This window comes from Giraffa tippelskirchi, chromosome 3 (genome assembly GCF_054371585.1).
Source record: "Giraffa tippelskirchi isolate mGirTip1 chromosome 3, T2T-mGirTip1v1.2.pri, whole genome shotgun sequence".
NCBI classification, from domain to species: domain Eukaryota; kingdom Metazoa; phylum Chordata; class Mammalia; order Artiodactyla; family Giraffidae; genus Giraffa; species Giraffa tippelskirchi.
Genome location: NC_137277.1, coordinates 33,488,306 through 33,508,168, shown reverse-complemented (window position 1 = coordinate 33,508,168; position 19,863 = coordinate 33,488,306). Strand labels below are relative to the sequence as shown.

General features: G+C 40.6%; 2 protein-coding genes across 6 annotated transcripts in view; one reads left to right on the top strand and one right to left on the bottom strand.

Moving 5' to 3' along the window:
* The window catches only part of ADPRM (ADP-ribose/CDP-alcohol diphosphatase, manganese dependent), a 136,370-nt gene that overhangs the window by 6,637 nt on the left and 109,870 nt on the right, over positions 1-19,863 (top strand). For 2 of the 3 annotated variants that reach the window (XM_081578320.1, XM_081578322.1), the window contains exon 4: positions 848-6,777. The exons of the other annotated variant lie outside the window; for it this stretch is intronic. In XM_081578320.1, coding sequence (XP_081434446.1) covers positions 848-1,143 — 296 coding nt within the window. In that variant the 3' untranslated portion in view covers positions 1,144-6,777. Of the gene's footprint in view, positions 1-847; positions 6,778-19,863 lie in introns of those variants that run through there. 3 annotated transcript variants of the gene reach the window in all.
* On the bottom strand, positions 2,987-19,434 carry TMEM220 (transmembrane protein 220). 3 transcript variants are annotated; one of them, XM_081578327.1, is made up of 6 exons: positions 19,156-19,434; positions 18,357-18,386; positions 14,168-14,228; positions 11,807-11,930; positions 10,400-10,459; positions 2,987-4,232 (listed from the first exon to the last, which is right to left on the bottom strand). In XM_081578327.1, the coding sequence occupies exons 1-6, from the start codon at positions 19,426-19,428 to the stop codon at positions 4,097-4,099; spliced, it is 684 nt and encodes a 227-aa protein (XP_081434453.1). In that variant the 5' UTR covers positions 19,429-19,434; the 3' UTR covers positions 2,987-4,096. The 3 variants fall into 3 exon arrangements, with proteins under 3 accessions (XP_081434453.1, XP_081434454.1, XP_081434456.1); XM_081578328.1 differs by lacking the exon at positions 18,357-18,386 and having other exon boundaries at positions 19,156-19,310; XM_081578330.1 differs by lacking the exons at positions 10,400-10,459; positions 18,357-18,386 and having other exon boundaries at positions 19,156-19,310.

Genomic DNA, 19,863 nt, shown 5'->3' with positions numbered 1-19,863 from the left:
CTGTGTGCTAACCCTCTGTTACCGCCTCCTAGTTTTTTTTTAATAAACTAATAGTTTTTACGCAGAATAAAAATATTCAGAATAAAATTTCAGAATAAAAATAAACGGTAACAGAGAAAAAAGAAAAGTGATTTACTGGGAAGAAGTAAAGACCAATGAGCTATAGCACCCATATTTGGGCATGAAACCGCACCTGCTACGTGATGTGGCCTCACACGTGTCTTGGCGTCAGGAATTTGAAGTTCTGCCTCTGTCTCCTGGGGAAGCTAGTGTGACTGTTCCCTGCTCTAGCTTAGTTTTTTCATGTAAAATGGCTGTGACCAGGCTTGACCTCCTGGAAGTGTTTAAAGTGGCACAAATCAGTTCTTTATAAAACATCAAGTATTTATACGAACGACATATAATCCACGTGTGCCTCCCTAGACTGTTCTGTTACTTATGAGTAGCTCGTTCTGTGTGTGTAACACTCATATACACGTGGGATAGTCGACGAGACTGGCTTCCAGCATGGCATCTGCCTGACCGGTGGCTGCCTTTGCTGACCGCCCTGCCCAGGTCGCCCTCCGTCTCCCCTGGTGTTTGTGCTTGAGACCCTGAGGCCGTAGATCTCGGATTTCTGCCTGTACAGCAGCTGCTCTCCCCTTGGGTATGAACCGTCTTCCCTTTCTTTATGCTCCAGAGACGTGGCTGTAGAGTACCTAGTTTTTTGCGTATGTTGATTCTCTCTGCTCTCAGTCCAGGATAAGTGGCAGTACACATTTTCTTTTTCCCGAGTACTCGTTGTTAGCCTATTTTTTGTGAAAGAGGTATTTCTTGATTGGTTCATAACTCTTCTTCTCTTAAACAGGCCATCTTCCCATTTACCCCGAGGCCTCTGACAGTGTGTGCCTGGCCTGGAATTACAGAGAAGCCCTGGCAGTCATTTGGTCTCACAAGTGTGTGGTGTGCTTCTTCGCCGGCCACACTCACGATGGTGGCTACTCTGAGGACCCTTACGGTGTGCACCATGTCAACATAGAAGGGGTTATTGAAACAGCTCCGGACAGCCAGGCCTTTGGCACCGTTCATGTCTATCCTGACAAAATGATGCTGGAAGGGAGGGGCAGAGTTCCAGACAGAATTATGAATTACAGGAAGGAATAAGCCTTCCTTCCACTTTTTGTCTGATTTTATTTGTTGACTTTTATAGAAAGAGACTGACTTGGCATTGTGGTTTTGTTTGCCCCCCATTCCCCAAGCCTCAGTCTCATTATTTAGGATTCTATTTGCGTAACAAATAGCCATAAATGGCTTCGGTGTGTGTTAGCTCATAAGATACTCTGAAGTGTCATTTTTGGGTAATATATCCCATGCTGAAAATTGGAAAGAAGAGGAATGAAAGCAGTGTGAATAGACCAGGGAGGAGACTGAGGTGGGAAGGTGGATATAGTCCTCAAAACAGACACTATTTAGCCTTACCTGAGATGTTTTTTACTTTTTACAAGGAGAATGTATTCATTCACTGTGTTAGCCATGTAACTTAAAATTCACAATAAAAAAGTAAAATAAGCCCAGGTAAACTTTTTCCGTTTACCCAGCTGTGTGAATGAGCTGTGGACACTTTTTGCTCGTAGTACCCATCATAGTTGTACTTTTATAGGTTTATGCTCCTATTTTATAAGCCAAAAAGATCACCAATTGCCTCACAGGTGAACGAATGGCACCTCCGCTCACACAGGTAGATGTGTGGTCTCCTCGCATACCTCCTGTGATTCCAGCCAAAGCAGGACTGAGCGCCAGTGCAACTGTGCCTGCCATCCTGCCTGTCTGGGCCCCCAGCCGGTGCTGTGTGAGACTGTAGTAGGTAAATGAATTTACCCCTGACTCCCTTCATAGACAAGTGGGGCGTGTTTAACTGAGTTGTCATATATTCTGAGGGTTATTTGCAAAAACATTTACTCAGTGGCAAATGAGGACTGTTCAAGTGTAGAGAAAGTTTGATTCAGGGCCTAAAAAAGGGGATGACAAAAGCCAGTGCTAGTCAGCGTAGTGTGCCTGCTGAGTACCAAGGCACTGTAGAGTACAGCATATGCGTTTCCACTGGCTGCTGTGACAAATTTCCCCAAACTCGGTGGCATAAACAGTGTGTGTGTGTTCTCTGACAGCTCCAGAGGTCATAAGTCTGAAAACATCTTCACTGAGCTGAGACCACCATGTTGTCAGGGCCAGGGACTCTGGGGGACACTGTTTCCTGGCCATTTCCAGTTTCTAGCTGCGTGGCTTGCTGTCCTTGGCTCATGGCCCCATCCTCTGCAGAGACAGCCTCACAGCTTTTTCCAGTCTCTGGCTGCTTTGTTGTCTCGTGCCTTTCTCCTCTTATGTGTGGTCAGGTCTCCCTTTGCCTCCCTCTTGTAACAGTGATGGCATTGAGGGCTCACCCAGACAATCCTCATCTCAAGATCCTTAATCACATCTGGGAAGTACATATTGTGATGTAAGGTAACATTCATAAGAATTGGGATCCGGTTACGTTTGAGGCCCTCTATTCACTTTACAGACTTGGCTATGATGTACTCTCTGCACGTGTGTCAAGCATCGCTTGGGGGCTGGGTAGGTCCTTATGGAATTTGAAAATAAGTCTGTTTCTTCATTTCTTGACTAATAAAGTTATATATACAAAAACCATAAATATGCACCATAAATGTACAGTAGAACACTGAATCCTTTACATAAGGAGACAAACTGCCAGACTCATTTTCACTCTCCTGACATATAGTTGGTGCTAATACTTTTTGAGTCAAATATTTCCTGAATCTCAGGAAACTCTTCACTACAGAGTTTGATGCCAGCATATCATCAAACTACAGAGTTTGATACCATCAACTAAAAGAGTTGCATCCAGATGCTTTAAAACAGCACTGACCAACAGAAACAACCTGTGAGCCACCTTGGTAATTTGAAATATTTCAGCAGTCACATTTTAAAAAGTACACAAACATAAAATTAATTTTTATAATATAATTTTGTTTATTCCAATACATCTAATGTTATTTCAACATGTAATCAATATAAAAATATTTTACATTCTTTTTATACTAAGTTTAAAATGTGTGTGTTTTATGCTTATAATCCATCCATTTGGACAATAACTTTTCAATGGAAAAACTTGGTCTGTATTTAGGTACAAAATTTAGTTGAAGAAGTAGATTCACATATTTCAAGCTTAAACCAAGTGTTCCAAATACATGTTATCAGTTTCCTCATAATTGATGTTTGTAAATTAAAAAATTAAAACTTCTTCAGTACATTTCAAGTGCTCAATACAGCATGTGGCTTGTGGTCGCCAGATGGTGCAGCTCTGAAATGATCTCTCCAGAGCTACTTTTGACATTCGTTAAGGATATGTGTATAGATTTTGGTCTTAATTTTCAATTACATGGTAATTAATATTCCCTATCTGCTTCTTATTGGTCCCAAATTCCTTTATTCTAACTAACTTTCCTTTCTCTCTAAGACATAGTTGTTCACTTGGTCCACCCGAAGTCCTCATTTAATTCACGGCACCTCATTTAATTCATGGTACCAGTTCAGTCTTAACAATGTTAGTTCAAGGGCATAGCCCTCTCCTAAACACCTATCTATCATTATCCAAACCCCGCTTCCCTCTGTTACCCTGTGCAGAGGACTTTATGTTTTGAATGGTCTCATATTATCTACTTTAATCTTCACAATTATATAAATAAGTAGGCGGGCTGGTATTTATTTTATAGATAAAGAATTATCCAAAAGATAATTTCAATTATCTTTGGAATTATTTAATTCCAAAGAATTAAAGTAGATTTATATATTTGTCCAAGTCACATGGATAGTGATGAAGCAGGGTTGGAATTCATCTTTCATAACTTTCCTACTACACTATGATAGAATGTCAGACCCTTCTCTTACTAGTCCCATCCAGTCCTGTGTTGTAGGCAGGTATACAAAGTTCTTAGGATTTTTTTTTAAAAATTCATCTCTTAATGGTAACTCAACTGAAATAAATTCCTAGGAAGTCAGCTTGTTACAACCATGTTTATAAAAAATCGAGAGCTCTCACTTTAGGAGCAAGATTCCTCATTTAAATCACCGTCTTGCAGTGAGCTGGCCAGGAGGAGCGCATCTCCTTGTTTATATATATGTAGACCCAGGAGATAAACGGGAGAAGAGCGACTGTGGTAGCAATGGCCAGCTGAATTCGTCCACCACCTGGAGCCCTATAGACAAAGAAAAATGATTAGAAACAAAAATCCAATAAAAATTACAATTTGGTTTGGTGACAAATATGAAGACTGAATTTAATAAAACATCACTGCATTTTTGTACAGTGTTTTAATTTTTTAAATTGAAATATAATTCTTGTAGTTCTTTATATGTTCCTACTGCAAATCCTTGTTGTTTTTTTTCATATGTATTCTACATAGCTTTTCCCACTCACTTAATAATGTGTTGTGAGGAACTGAGGTCATTGATTAAGCAGTGTTAAAATGGATCCTCACCTAATTATTTTAGTGTCCTGTTGAGGAAAACTTTTCCTCCTCAAGGTTTTAAAGATACTAAATTATCTTTTCTAAAAGTTTCATCGTTTTGATTTTTACATTAGATCTGTAATCTACCTAGAATCGATTTTTATGAAAGTTGTAGGGGTTGTTTCTCTTTTTTCTGTATCAATATTCAATTGATCCATCACTGTTTATTGAAAAGATTACCCCAGAGTGCTACCATTGTTCTAAGTCAAATGTGTACATGGAACTGTTTCTAGACTCTTTTGTTTCATTCATTTATCCTTTTGCCAGTATGGGTTTATTGTATACTGCCAAAGAATCATTATTTAGGTGTTTTTTATTTTAATATTGAGATCTTTAATTTCTCCCATAATGTTTTATAGTTTTTATAGTTTTGCTTGTAGGGATTTTGTATATCTCTGCTATATGTAGTCCTGAGGTGTTGATATTTTGATATTATAAATGGTAATTTTATTTTGATCATTTTCTGTTATTGCTGGTTAAAAATAAGATTTTAGTAAATTGACATAGTATCCATCAATCATGCCAAACTCACCTATTTGAAGAACTTTTTAGATTTTTAAAAAATTTTCTACATATGCAATTAATGTCATCTGTGAATAAGGAAAATTTAATTTTTTCCTTCCAATCTTTGGGCCTTTTCTTTCTTTTTCTTGCCTCATTGCACTGGCAAGGACGAGAGCTAGAACGGTGGTGAGAAGTGGCAGCAGTGGCCACTTCTCACTCCTGTTCTCAGAGGAAGTATTCAGCGGCTTACAGTTAAGGGTTGTGCTTTGGTATAGCTACCCTTTATCAGGGAGCTCAGTGCCTGCAATGCAGGAGACACGAGTTTGATCCCTGGGTCCAGAAGATCCCCTGGAGAAGGAAATGGCAACCCACTCCAATATAAGTGGCTGTTGGATTTTATCAAATGTTCTTTTTGTATAGATAGTTTATTTTTGCATTCTTTTAATCTGATGAAAAACATTGGTTGGTTTTCAAATGTTAAACTCACTGTATTCCTAGAAAAAAACCCAACTTGGTGGCTGGGTCATGAATTGCAGGACTTGATTTGCTAACTTGTTTAGGGTTTTTCTGTCTGTGGTCATGAATGAGATTGCTGTATAATTTTTTTCTTTCCTTTTTTTGGGTGATAGGAGTAACATTCTTGTCAAGTTTTGGTATCCAGATTATTCTGCCCTGAACAAATAAACTGGAAAATATTCCCTCTTTTTCTGTTCTCTGAAAGAGTTTGTTGAAGGTTGGCATTATTTCTTCTTTAAATATTAGGTAGAATTCTGCAGTTATGCCATTTAGAGTTTCCTTTTAGGAAAAGTTATCTACTCAATTTCCTTAACAGTTATGAGACCATTCTGAGTATTTCTTCCTCTGTCCATTCTGACAAATTGTATTTTTCAGTGAATTTGTGCACTTCATCTACATTTTCATATTTATTGGGAAAAAGTTGTTAATAATATCCTCTTATGATTTTTGCAGTATCTGTTACATGGGTAATAACTTCCTTTTTCATTCTTGATTATTGGTGTTTTGTGCCTTCCTTTCCTTGCTCTCACTCTAATTATTTTTACCCTTTTAGTCTTGCCAGGGTTTATCAATATTATTAATCATTTCAGAGAATGAAATGTTGATTTTTTTATTTCATTGGTTTCTGCTTTTGTGTTTATTTTCTTATTATTTCTTTGGGCTTATTTTACTGTTATTTTCCTTCTTTAACTAGAGAATTCTTAACTTCTTGGAAGCTTAGCTTATTGATTTTTCAGCTTTTTTTTTTTTCTAATACATGTATTTAAGGCTATAAATTACCCCATAAGCATGCTTTTTAGCCCACAAATTTTAATATGTAGTATTCTCTTTATCATTTAGTTCAACATATTTTCTAATTTTCATTGTTACTTCTTCCTCCTGATTTCTGAACATACAGTGGTTATATAATTATTATTTTTGTTAATGATTTTTAGCTTAATTGCACTGTGGTCAGAGAACATACTCCATATTACAGTTCTTTGAAATTTGTTGGGACTTATTTCATGCTCAACATGAAGTCTTTTTGTAAATATTCAATGTTTACTTGAAAAGAATGTGAATTCTGCCCTTCTTGGTGCTAGTGTTCTATACATGTCCATTAGGTCAAGTTTTTTATTGTGTAGCTAGTCTTCTGTATCTTTATTGATTTTTTTAGATCTTCTTGTTCTGTTAGTAACTGAAAAAGTGTATTAAAGTCTCCCAAAATGATTGTTAATTTTTCAGTTTTTCTTTTTTGGCTTGTCAGTATTTATTTTATCTATTTCGAGGCTATGTTAATTATATATGTATGCTTTTTATTAATAAGTGGTGTTGAGATCACCAGAGAGCCAAAGGGGAAAAAGATAATATTGCATCCATTCTTTTTGCCATATACTAGGATAAAATCTAAACAGGTCAAAGATTTAAATGTAAAAATGAAACCATACATGTATTAGGAGAAAACTTCGGTAAGTTACTTAAAACCTGAGAGGACGGAAAGTTTTCCTGCCTGTGACTGCAGATCCAGATGCAGTAAGGGAATGGATTGATCAATTTGGATACATTAAAGTATTTTTTCATGGCAAAGCATACTTTGCATGAATAAAGTAAAAGGACAATAAAAGCAAAAAAGAATGTTCATCTTATATCACAGAGAGTTAATAGCCCTAGTATGTAAAGAGCTTCTAAAAGTAGAGAAGACCAACTGCCTTAGAAACTGGTTAAATCTACATCTCTAAGAGGTGAACCAACATGTATAGAAAAAGAAATGCAAATGGCTCTTAATCATATGAAAATATGCTCACCTTTGCTCCTGATAAGAGAAATGCAAGTGAAAGCTACTACCCATTTCTCAACTATCCAATTAGTAAAACTTCAGAAATTTGACAATACACTGTGTTGGTACTGTTTTTAATATCAAGCGATTGGATACAGTCTGAACAGTAGAGGGGTGGATGCATATACAGTGGACATATCAAAATAAGGAAAGTTTTTATATATCACAGAATGATCTCCAGGATGTAGTAAGGGTAAAATGAAGAATACAGTTGTGTATAATGTGCTACCACTGTATCTAAGACAAGCAGGAGTACCAATGAATGCATGTATTTGCTCCATTAAGAAAGCATGGAAAGATAAACCACAAAGTAGAAAACAGTTTTACCTGTAGAGAAAGGGGGGAATTAGGGTTGGGGGATAGAGAAGTTAGAGCCCTTTGAATGTCCTCTGTTTTGTAGATCTATATGTAGAACCATATAGATATTTTACATAATTATAAAACAAAATATATTTTAAATAAAGTATCCCTAAAAATTTAAAGTAAAATGAAATAAACTGTATTCACTTGGTGGGATTAGCATACAGAGTAACTATTCCAGGTAATTTGAATGTGCATCCCTTAAAGAGATATTCCCTAATGACAACAACACAAAGTACCTATTTTCCGTAATTATATTGTTATTCTGAGAATTTGTTTGTATTGTGGGATAAGTCAGATGAGTTATGTTGCGGTCTCTGAGAGTAGAGATTTTTTGACATGATTAAAAGGAAATACAGATTTAAGACTGCTGATAAGTTTAAATGGAAACCTGTGTTCCTGAATTTGAATTCTAGGATCAACATGAACTCATAAGGGATTTTATCTTTAACTATATATATGTAAAAATATATATACTTTATATATATTTTATATACTCATACATATGTATGCATATACATTTGACACATAATACACATGTGTATGTATATACACACACATACATATGTACATATATGTGAATTTCCTAGTTCTAACCACTAAAAAGAATGAACTCAACCCAGTAGCAGTGAGCACAATTTATACCCAGAATGTGACCTCTATAAATACTATTAGCTACCAAAAGTAATGAAGGCTTTTGGGGAAAATGGTTGATTCCAGGTCTGGGGCATAAAATGTACACCTTAGCTTGCAACATTTTGTCATATCAGAAAGCAAAGAAGCAATCAAAAGTTACTAAGACCAAAAAAAACAAAAGTGTACTAGGATCATGATAAACAGAATTCTGGAGCCAACGTGAATAAGTGCCACTGATCAAAGATGAAACAGTTTAAGCAACTGCCATGGACTGAAAAAACACGAAGTATGTTGAGATCTATGACTTTATAATGGTACTGTCAAATAAACAAAACTCACTGGTCACTTTTGGAAGATGCCCAGGCAAGAAAAACTCATCCTGAAAACTGGGCAATTAAGAGAATCAAGTCCTTTTCCTCTTATGATTTGTATCTGAGTAGTCAAAGAATTGGTAAGTAGAAGTTTTAGAAGTTTTCCAGATAATATCCAAGAAATGATAGAGTATCAGCATTCTGCAACTCAAATGAATTAGTGGATTTAGGCAATGGTCATCAAGATTTTATACTAACATTACAGAAAAACAGCTAGGTGTGATGTACATTATGATGGAAGTACATACCACCATCCATGAAGTGGTCTTGCTTGGTGGTGGTGGTGATGGTGGTGATGACGATGATAAGAAGAGGAGAAGGGAAAGAAGACAACAAGGATGACCAGCCTGTGCCTAAGCCTGTGATCTTACCACCAGTTTATAGGAAATACGGAGCACAGAGGGACAAGCATTTATCATACAGCTGTGGAAAAGTAAACATTGGCTGGACAACTCAATACTGAATAATTACTGTTTTATTTTTGTGTGTGTGATGGTAGTCGAGTGGTTATTTTTTAAGTGCTTACCTCTTAGAGATACATACTGAAATATATAAAACATAAAACAATATGATGTTTGAAATTTATTTCAAAATAATCAGGACAGTGATACATGATACAAGATTGGATATATAATAAATGTTGAAAATGGGTGATGAGTACATCTGATTCATTATATTCGTCTCTCTACTTTTGAATATGTTTGGATATTTCAAAATAAAAAAACAAAAATATTTTCATTACCAAAAAAAAGTCCTCTACTCTAATGCTGATTTTAAAGTCTACTTTTTAAAATTAAAATGTTTATACAGGCTTTCATTTGGTTGGTGTTTGTATACTGTGATTTTTCCATCTTTTGACTTTCAATCTTTCTGATTCTGTGTATTTAAGAGTTCTCTTTTGTAAGCAGTGTTTGGTTGGGTTTTTAATCTTTTTATCCATTTTGAAAATCTTTGAATCTTTATTGGTATATTTACATTTAATGTAATTTCTCATATATTTGAATGTAATTCTCTATCTTAACATCTGCTTCCTGTTTCCCCATCTGTTCCCTGTGTTTTTCTCTTCTCCTTTCCTGCTTTCTGTACTCCTTTTCTCTTAGTGGTTACCTCTTAGATTATTTTTCTAAGATTTTTTTTAGATTATTTTTCTAATAATCTAAGGTTTTCTCTTAGATTATTACCATGTGAATCCTTGACTTATCAAAGTCTGATAGTACTTTTACCCTTCCCAGATAATTCAAGGACCCCAGACCGCTTTAGCTCCATTTTTTTCCCTTCCAACTTACATGCTCAGTTGTCATGTATTTTTCTTTTTCTATTACTGTTTTACAAAGTTAATATTCACATATATATACCTCCAGTTTTATATTTTATTTGCTACTCACTTTTCCTCAATCTCCAAGCTTCCTTTTGAGATCACTTTCTCCCTGAAGGACACCCTCTTAGACTGGCAACTCCCTGCGATGACCAAAAACTGTGTATTGTGGTAGTCACAAAAGTATGAGTGATCATGAAACACTGAGCCAACTATTGTTAGCTTCCCTTACAAAAAGGGAAGATTTCTCTCAAAAGATTCCTATTTACATTTGTGTCAACATTCTCATTCACCTACTTGAGCACATCTGATTTTAACTGATGGGTCGAAAACTTACTTTGAAGAGCTGTGGCACAGGCCCAGCCATGCTGTGATGATCACGAGACCAAACAGCTCCCTACAAAATAGCAGAGATTTCATTTTTTTTGAAGAGGCTGTAAGTGAGATGCATATCATTCCATTTTCTCCCTGACACTTGATTCTGCTGATTGTCTGATGACTTCCTCCAAGATACAGAGCATCTACAATGACACGTGATTCTGCTGATTGTCTGATGACTTGCTCTAAGATACAAGCATCTACAAAATACTTTCAAGTCTGGCCATGACTCATAAATTACTTTTGTCAGACCCTTTAAAGCCCTCTATGAAAATAAATTTCATCTTATGAGGCAGATATGAACTTCATGATTGTTTCCCAATTTATAGATGAACAGAGAAACAACAAAAACAAAAACACAGATAAATCACTTACTTCATGTCATGGGGAAGAATACTACAGTTAAGAAGATAATCCCAGATTTGATCAGGCACTCTCTTCATATTGTTTTAGAGGGGTCAGTGTTAGGCAGGTTGAGCTCAAATCAGTAATTCAAGTACACATTGTAGGAGATCAGGTTATGTCTTAGAGGAGAGGAATGATTTGTTGAATGAGTCAGTCTAATTATTTGGGGGTGGGTATATGCTTCCAGGAATATTTGTTAAAAGGTCGTATCTTCTACACAGAGTAGAAAATAATCGTATTTGGCCAAGTACCACTTGGAAGCCCTTCTTTGATTTCACTGAATCTCGTGGGCTTCAAGTAGGTGGGGGTTGAGTCAAACCATCTGGTCTGCATTCCCATCCCCAACCGGATCTAGTTTCCAAAGATTAGGGCCTGTAACAGCAGCACAAAACCAGTGGGACTTAACCTACAGGACTCTCGATCTTGGTGGTGGCAGATGTTAGCAGTGGGACAGAAAGGAAAGGAACGGGGCTCTTTGTGAGGCCAGGGAGTCAAGGGTGGGGGGAAGCAGAGGAAGAGGTGATAAAACAAGAGCCAGTGATGGTGACAGAGAGTGCAGAGGATAGGAGACGTACAAGGGCACGGCTGGCAGAGGTCCCCCTCTGAGGAGGCCGATCACACTTGTAAGTAAAGAGTTTGGCTTGTACCAGGACTGAACCCGAGTGCTGACGGGAGTTTTCACCTCATTAGACTGGACTGAACATTACTCTGGCATCATTGCTTGTCACAAGGGGGGCCAAGGTCCAACTGCTTGATGGTAATATAAGGTGATGTGTAGCATTTAAATCCTGGCTCCAGCTCCATCACTGCCTCAGTTTCTTTAGCTTGTAAAGGAGACATCTTCCCTGCCCCTCGAGGTATTGGGGGAGTTAAATCACCACAGATAAGAAGGTGTTGTGAAGACACAGATTTCTCAGTTCTTCCCACCCACTCCGAAGAGCAAAAACCACCACTCACTCACCTGCCTTCCTCCTCATGCAAAAGGTTCTGTTTCTCATGAAGCAAGAGGTTGTATACCAAGCTGATAGCCCACAGGACACACAGGAATATGTGTATTGCAGACACACTCTTCCAAATAAAGTTACCTAAAAACAAATATCCTGGTGCTGTTAATTATGGAACCACACCCCAGAGAAACAAGATTTCTTTGTATTGGCTTTTAATCTGCCTTCAGGGAAAGCATACAGAAAAGGCTGGGGGTTTTTTTGGTTGTTGTTTTGATCTGCCCTCAAATCACAAGGTTAAAACAGAGGTGAAAACGATATTTATAAACTTAAGTGGACATTTATTATTTTGGTTGTCCATAATCTCCCATTCGGATGCTGACGACCCTTCTTTTCTCTGGGGACCCACCCTTCCCACACTCTCAGTCCTGGTGTCCCAGACAACTGGACACTAACGAGGTCAATGTATTCCATCCCTTTGGTGACAGTGATTTGTCTCAGGATGAACAGATAACCAATCAGGAGCACCAGCTCCATCCTGAGCTTTTGCGGAGCGATCAGGGAAGTGGATTCTAGATTCTGCTGGACCTAGCGTGGTGAAGCTGTGACCTTTGAGCGGCAGGGCCACTACGTGGAGCCCAGGGCTGAAGTGCAGCCGATGTGCAACGAAGACTGCAGAGAAGTGTAAGTTCTGAGCTGCCACCAGCGCCTGAAGCCAGCACCGCCCCAGCCTTTTCAGTAAAGGATCCCAGTACATCTCGCTTCAGCTTATAGGCCATTTGAGTTGAGTGTTTTTCCTTGCTTGCAACTAACGGAGCCCTAATGGATACACCTTAAAGATGTAAACAGAGTTCTAGGGGCCTGTACAAGGAGCCCGTACATCTGGGCAACGGGAATTTTCCCCACCCAGGTGGGAATCATTTGTCTTTATTTAAGGCCCTGAGAAATTTCCAGCCCCACTAGTAGAAGCTGATTTAAAGAAAGTGAAGAATAACCTGCAGGACTAATATTCTCCACTAACAACAAAATGTTAGTAAACAATGTAAAAAAAATTTTTTTTTCTGCTATAAGACACTTTTATAGAATGAAACTGTCCAACTAAGGTTTAGTGAATTTTTAGGGCCGTAAAAGGTGAAGCAGCTATGTTTTGCCCCTGACTGAGGTTGGTGACCTGTGGCCCATACAAACCAGTTATTTTAAGTGAATATTTTATATGTATTCTCACCTGGGATATATATGTAAGGAGTCCAAGGAGTAGGTTATGAAACAAACACACGATAAAGCCTTTGTGTTATACAGCCATTCATTGACTCAACAAGCACTGGGTACATGAGTTAGACATGATCCTGCTTTTAAGGGGCCTACAGTCTAGATGGAGGAAACGTATGTAAAAGTGTGCAGGAAATTGCTGGAGTTACTGTGATGGATTCCCTGGTAGCTCAGACGGTAAAGAATCTATCTGCAATGCAGGAGACCCAGGTTCAATTCCTGGGTTGGGAAGATCCCCTGAAGGAAATGGCAACCCACTCCAGTATTCTTGCCTAGAGAATCCCAGGGATGGAGGAGTCTGGCAGGCTACATACCATGGGGTCACAAAGAGTCGGACATGACTGAACAACTTCACTTTCACTTTAACTGTGATGGTACACAGGGAGACTAGAAAGGGCATTATGTATTAATGAGAAATCCAGAGATTTGTTACAGACATTATAGACAGTTTCTATATAATAGTATGGAGAAGGAAATAGCAACCCACTCCAGTATTCTTGCCTGGAGAACCCCGTGGACAGAGGAGCCTGGTGGGGTCCATGTCCATGGGGTCGCACAGAGTCGGACACGACTGAAGCGACTTAGCATTAGCATATAATAGTAGCAATTCAGATACATAGGTATCTGATACATAGCAGTTCATTCATTTTGAATGAATTCAAAATCAGAAAATGATGAACCAGAGTGGTATTGGGAGAAGGATTTGTATAGAGTAGATACATAATAGACATTGATTCCCACTGAGTATGGAGACAAAGTTAGCAGTTTGATTGTTGCTGATATTCCATTAGCTTAGTGGCTTAAGAAATAAGCACAGTGACTGAAGCCCTTCTCTCTCGGGCTACACGGCCTAACTGCTGTTCCACATCAGCATCAGAGATGCCGGGATCCAAGTGCATAAAGCCTGTCTTAGTGTGGCACGTCTGCATCAAGTTTTCCTGAAGATGGAAGGGAATGATCTAGATTGGAATTAGCCTCCTCTTAGGATCAGAAGGAAGAAGAAAGACATGGAGGGCTCCAGTTTTTTACTGGGAGTTGGGCAGACAGACTCTTGTTATTAAAAGGAAATCTGATATTCCTTATCACCATTGAGAATTCAAGGTTCATACCTGTGACAAGAGGGTTAAGTCCAACAAGCAGGGTCAGAGTGGCAGGAATCGTATACACAATCTGTGAGCAGAAAGAGAGGAAATGACAGGGGTAAGAAGGATGCCCAATACAGGAGATGTTCAGAGATGTTTAGGGAGTAAAGAAAGATGACACCAGTGGTGGCCCCACACACCATGATTTACCTCCAGCTTTTTAGCAACAACCAAGGAAGTGGTAACCTCTGCTATCATGGCACTTACTGTGTCAGGGTGTCATTTTATCTGCCTTCTTCCTAGACCGTAGGCTCTTCCAGGAAAGACTTATTCATTTTCAAGCTCTAGCAGTGAGCAGAGCTTTGACCTCAAGATACAGTGACCTCCTAATCTCTCCCAAGCGACATCCATGCCTAAATGGCCTTCCCCTACTTTTCAAAAATTGCTCTATGAAAAGTAGGACCCGAGCAGCCATAATTAGCTACGTGGCCCTGCTGGGTCTAGACCATGGACCATCCAGCCCCATACTCCATCTCTGCAAGTGAGACCACATAAAGTTTACTAACAGTGTATGGATCACATGTGCCCAATAAGATCAGGTTCTTCATTTCTGAAACTGATAACTTGGTTTGGAGTTACGAAGACTGGCCCTGAAGAGGCCTCATTCACAGCAAGCAGGCAGATTCTAGAAAAACCTATTGCTTGTGTGTCGTGAGCAGAGGACAAGCTGAGGTGGGAGGTTTGTAAGAAGCATGGGGGCCTCCCCAGAAGTGTAGCTGTGAGCCACATCAATCGTGATGCCGAGTTAGAAACCATTAGTTTATCTGGACATTGTCAGGGCTCAACATTTTAAGTGATCTGCTGTCACTGTGAAAACACACCTGTCTTGACCCTGGGGAGAGATGGTATCTGTATTACAGACCACGTTCATCCCTCCCAAAGGGTCCCCAGTGATGACTGGAATATCAGCCAGTACTGACATTTGCAAGGACAGCCATGCTGCTGAGGGTTAGACTAGACATTAGTGTGCATATGAATTATCTGGAGGTCTGATTAAAATGCAGATCTGATTCCAGAGGTCTGGGGTAGGGCCCAAGATTCTGCTTTTCTAATAAGCACCCAGGGGACACTGCTGCTGTTGTTCCAAGGACCACACTTAGAGCAGTAAGGGGTTAGTTAGTTCTCCCCAGTAAAAAACTACATGACTTAACAACCGAGGGAGAGACAGAGACAGACAGAAATTAAACACATACACATCATACAATACAGTTAACTGTGCTCTCCATAAGAAGTGTTTGGCAGAGATTTTTAAATGTGCGTTTAAGTATAACAGATATCTGTGATTCATAGATTAAAGGGTCCAAGATCTTCTTATTTCAGTGTATTGTAAACACATGAACAGGACAAATCTTTAAGTAATAGTTTCCCATGGTAGCTGTGCCATGTTAATCTTTATTTAAATGCTTATCTCTGTTTTGAACGAGATTAAGGATTTTTTTTTTTTTACATGCAGAGAGACTGAAAGTAATTGTTTTTAGTACATAAGTAAAAACAATGCACAGTATAAACACTCAGTAACGAACTCAGTAGAATCCACATATAATGGTCTTTTATCTTTTTGTTGGTGTATTTTTTAAACTAAAGGGTATTGTAATATTTATTTACTGTATTTAGTTTAATTGAACATATAGCCACTGAGAGCCATGACAGTCATTTCTAACAATGCTCTCCCCTGTCTCCCTGCCACTATAAAAACTAGAAAATCCAATTTGTTTTCTTAGCCTTTTTTAGCAGTGAGGGGCCATCATGTTCCAGCTGATACACAGAGCCGTTAACACTCAATATGCATGGGTACTGACCAAGCAGGATGGATCCTAGACCATAAGCCTTATTAGTGGTAATATGTACTAACTGGATAGTAGCCTGTCTGGGGAGCTTCTTGGGAAACGTTTGCTCCCTGATGAAAGGGAGAAAAAGCACAGGAGGAAAACTGGTTTTTCCTCCTGGCTTGTTTCTTCCTACTTGTGATGCTTTTGTCTAGGGATGAGATGTCTGGAGCTGCAGCAGCCATTTTATAAACATGAGAGGATATATCACCTACCCATTGAGGATTGGCAGAGAAACAAGAAAGCAAGCCCAGGTCCTTGATGACACTGTTGACCATTAAGCAGCTGCCTCTGGACTTCTTCTTATGAGATGGTCTGTATGTTTATAACCTGATGCTAGTCAGATATTCTATTATTTGCTCCTGTATGCATCCTGATACAAGTATACTCCATGAGCAATTTATGGTAGGGAACATGGACATCAGTCAGGTACAGTACAAGCCCCCAGGACCCAGTAACCTAGTATCAGTTCACCTGTGTGTTCATTCTTCCACTCTAAGAGTCAATTTGGGAAGGGCTGCCATAGAGAAGCTCTATGCTAGGTTGCCAAACAAGAAGAGGGAACTGGCCCCTGACCCCTGGGAGCTGGCTTATACAGAGCCAACTCTAATGCAAAGCAGAATGAGTTAGTGCTACAGTGAAGGTTCAAAGGAAGGATGCTTGGAACTTATAGGAAAGAGGTGGAGAGATTTTGTGGTGAGATGGCATTTGGAATAGGCCTGGACACTTGAACAGAGTCTGACACAGGAATTCTCAGGGCAAGGCACAGAAGTACTATAGGCGGACTAGGCTTCCAAGACCAAGTTGGGAAGGTAGGTTAGGGCCATATTGTGGAGGGACAACTTAGACGTCTTGGAAAATGACGAAAGTTTCTGAATCAGGAAGCAATATGTGGGAAGAATTATAGGAATGTAAGAGATTAGAGGCAGCTCAAAGAATTAGAAAGGATCCATAAGGGTCCACATGGGAGGCAGTGGGCGGCTAAACTGGAGGTGAGTAAGGATGTCTGTGGGGGTCTGGTGTTGATGCTCAAATTCCATCATCCAAGCATGATGTAAAGGGTAAAATGTACAGATACTGTACAGATAAGCAATTAGACCTACAATGCTTTTTGGTGGATTTCTTTGTTCTTCATTTTGTTTTTTGAAGGGCCCTCAAAGACAGTGGTAAGAAAACAGAGATATTAGAGATGGCTGAGGTTTTGAGCAAGGATGACTCAGAATGACTCTGCTGATAACAGAAATGGTGAGTCAGGAGGAAGAGTGGGTTTTGGAAGGAAAGATACTAAAAAGGACCTTGTGCGTATTTGAGGAGCCAGTGTGAAGTACTGGTGGACAGATCTAGGAGTCTTTTGGAAATTCACCATTAAGCTGGATAGTTGGAACTGCAGGAGAAATAACATTTGGAACTAAGGACATGGACCAGAGTGCTGAGGAAGAGGCAGTTCGATTTGATGCAGGGGCATGAGACTCTGGACAATAACAGTATCAGAATGTGGTTATATTTATATGTGACATTATATGTACTCTCATTCCAAATGCTTTCACTTGTTGCTACTTGTACAAAGTCAACATTATTCCAAAGCTTAAAATCATCTCATGAGTGATACTGTATAGTCTTAGGTGCCTCTATTAAAAGAAACAAAATCCAGATATTTCAGAAAATGTATGGAACAAATCCCCCCTCCTCTAAATGGTTTAGTCAGAGCATCAGTTCAGTGTATACTGTAGGTTTTATGGGCTTTAATTACTTTTTGTGGATATAACTCACTGAATTAGCAGAACCACAAACCTTAAGCCTGCCATTTTCTGGTCAAACATTTGTTGGAGTTTCTGGGTAGAAATTCATGAGGATTGGTTCATGTGACCTTGAGAGGGCTACTCTGTCTTCAGAAAAGTGTTCTCAGTTGGCCTGTTTTATTCAAAGGGAATACAGCTGAAAGGCCCCTGTATCTCTGGAAGATTCTGAATTCTCAATTTGATTCTTCTCCTAATGTTTTCACATTTCCCTGGTGGCTCAGATGGTAAAGAATCTGCCTCCAATGCAGGAGATCCAGGTTCGATTCCTGGGTCAGGAAGATCCCCTGGAGAAGGCACTGGCTACCCAACCCAGACTGGTGGCCTACAGTCTATAGGGTCGCAAAGAGTCAGATATGCTTGTGTAACAAACACTTTCACTTTCCCTCCTAATATTTTAGGAAAAGGTGCTTACTAAGGATTTGATTTCTAAGCTCTTAAGTACATGAAGTAGGGAGGAAGGCAAACAGACACACTGCATCTTTTGTTCAGTTCCCTGGCTCTTTTAGGTATGGGAGAGCAGTCCATACTCACCATCCACAGTTCTGCATCAGGATCGTTCACCTGGAATGCGAGAACAGCAGCATTAGCCCCACACTGTCACAGTTCTATTCCAGTATTTGGTCTGCTCTTCATTCATGTCAGCCATTTGCTAAGCCCAGCAGGAGGATACAAATAGGAGTAAGACAGTCTAGCTGACGGGGTGTGTGTGTGTATGTGTGTAGGGGGTGCTTCTGGCTGTGTGTGTGTGTGTGTGTGTGTGTGTGCGCGCGCGCGCGCGTGTAGGGGGTGTTTGTGTGTGTGTGTGTGCGCGCGCGCGCGTGTAGGGGGTGTTTCTGGCTGACCCCAGCACCTGGTTTGAACACACAGCCATACTTATTTGTAAAGAAGTGCACAGAGGCTCTGCGAAGTGTGGGCCAAGCCCAGAATGGGCGTTTAAACGGCCCTCCAGTCTCAAGAAATGAGGAAAGCTATCACGAGGTGGCCCCAGATCGTACTTGAAAGTATAATTAGCTGTGAGGGGTTTTGTTCTGCTTGCTCGCCGAGCTGTGCGCAGCCTCTCCCCCGGGCTGCCTTTTTAGAAAGGTCTCTGCAAAGAGACACGCGCCAAACCAGCTCCTTCCAGCTAGTGAGCAAACGGGGTCATGTGACCGCATCTGTGTCTTAGCCCAGACGGGGTGGGGGTTCCCCAAGCATCAACCCTAACTCCCGCCCTCACCGTACCGGGCCGACTTCGGCGACCCCGCCTATCGGTCGGTCTACACCGCACCAGGCCTGGCGTCAGAGCCCGGGGCTCCCCTCCCGCCGCCCCCTGCCGGCCCGGGGCGCTGACCTGCACAAAGGCCGCCAGCGCGAAGAAGGCGCCCATGAGCCAGTTGCAGGCGCGCCACAAGGCCCGCGTCCCGCGCCCCGCCGCCGGCGCCATGGTCGGGCGGAATGGCCGGGACAGGCCGGGCCGGGCGGGGCGTGGGTCCACCCGGCGGTGCGGTCCACCTCCGGCCCCTCCTCCCGCCCTGCCCGCTCGCTCGGCGGAAGGTCCGGGGCCACTGGCCGGCGCGCGCCGGGTCGGGAGGGGCGCCGAGCAGGCCTTCCTATGGGCTCCCATTCGCTCCTCCCCAAACGTGGGGAGGCGCGGGGGTCTGCCCATTTCACAGACGCGGAGAGTGAGTCCCAGGGCGCCCTGGTGGCCGTCCCAGCATTTCACAGCTGGTCCGTGGGGGCAGGAATTTGCACTTGAACCCAGAGAGATGCAACTCCAACACCAGTTTTCACTAAGGCTGTCTTCCTCACATTTAAAAAAAATTAGAAGAAATTAGAAGGGAGGGAAAGAGGAACGAAGGAACGAGGAAAAAAAGTGTGTGTGTATGCGTGTGAGTGCGCGCCTTCTGGTTAGTGTTTATGCATTTCTTTTCAAAGCTCGGAAACTTTCAAAGCGCTGTAAGCATTATGGTAATTTCTTAGAGTGACGACAGTGATATTAGCATCTCATACAGCTCACAGCTTTTCTGAAGACAGCCTCGTTTATCTTCATGGGCTTTTA

Bases quoted from the DNA above. Each gene is read 5' to 3' on its own strand.
- TMEM220 (XM_081578327.1), bottom strand. From the start codon at position 19,428: ATGGGAGCCCATAGGAAGGCCTGCTCGGCGCCCCTCCCGACCCGGCGC. The intron at 14,229-18,356 runs GTGAGTATGGAC...TTCTGCTCACAG, and splicing joins CTGATGCAGAACTGTGGATG to ATTGTGTATACGATTCCTGC. The intron at 4,233-10,399 runs GTAAGTTTTCGA...CTTTGTCTATAG, and splicing joins CTGTGCCACAGCTCTTCAAA to GGCTCCAGGTGGTGGACGAA.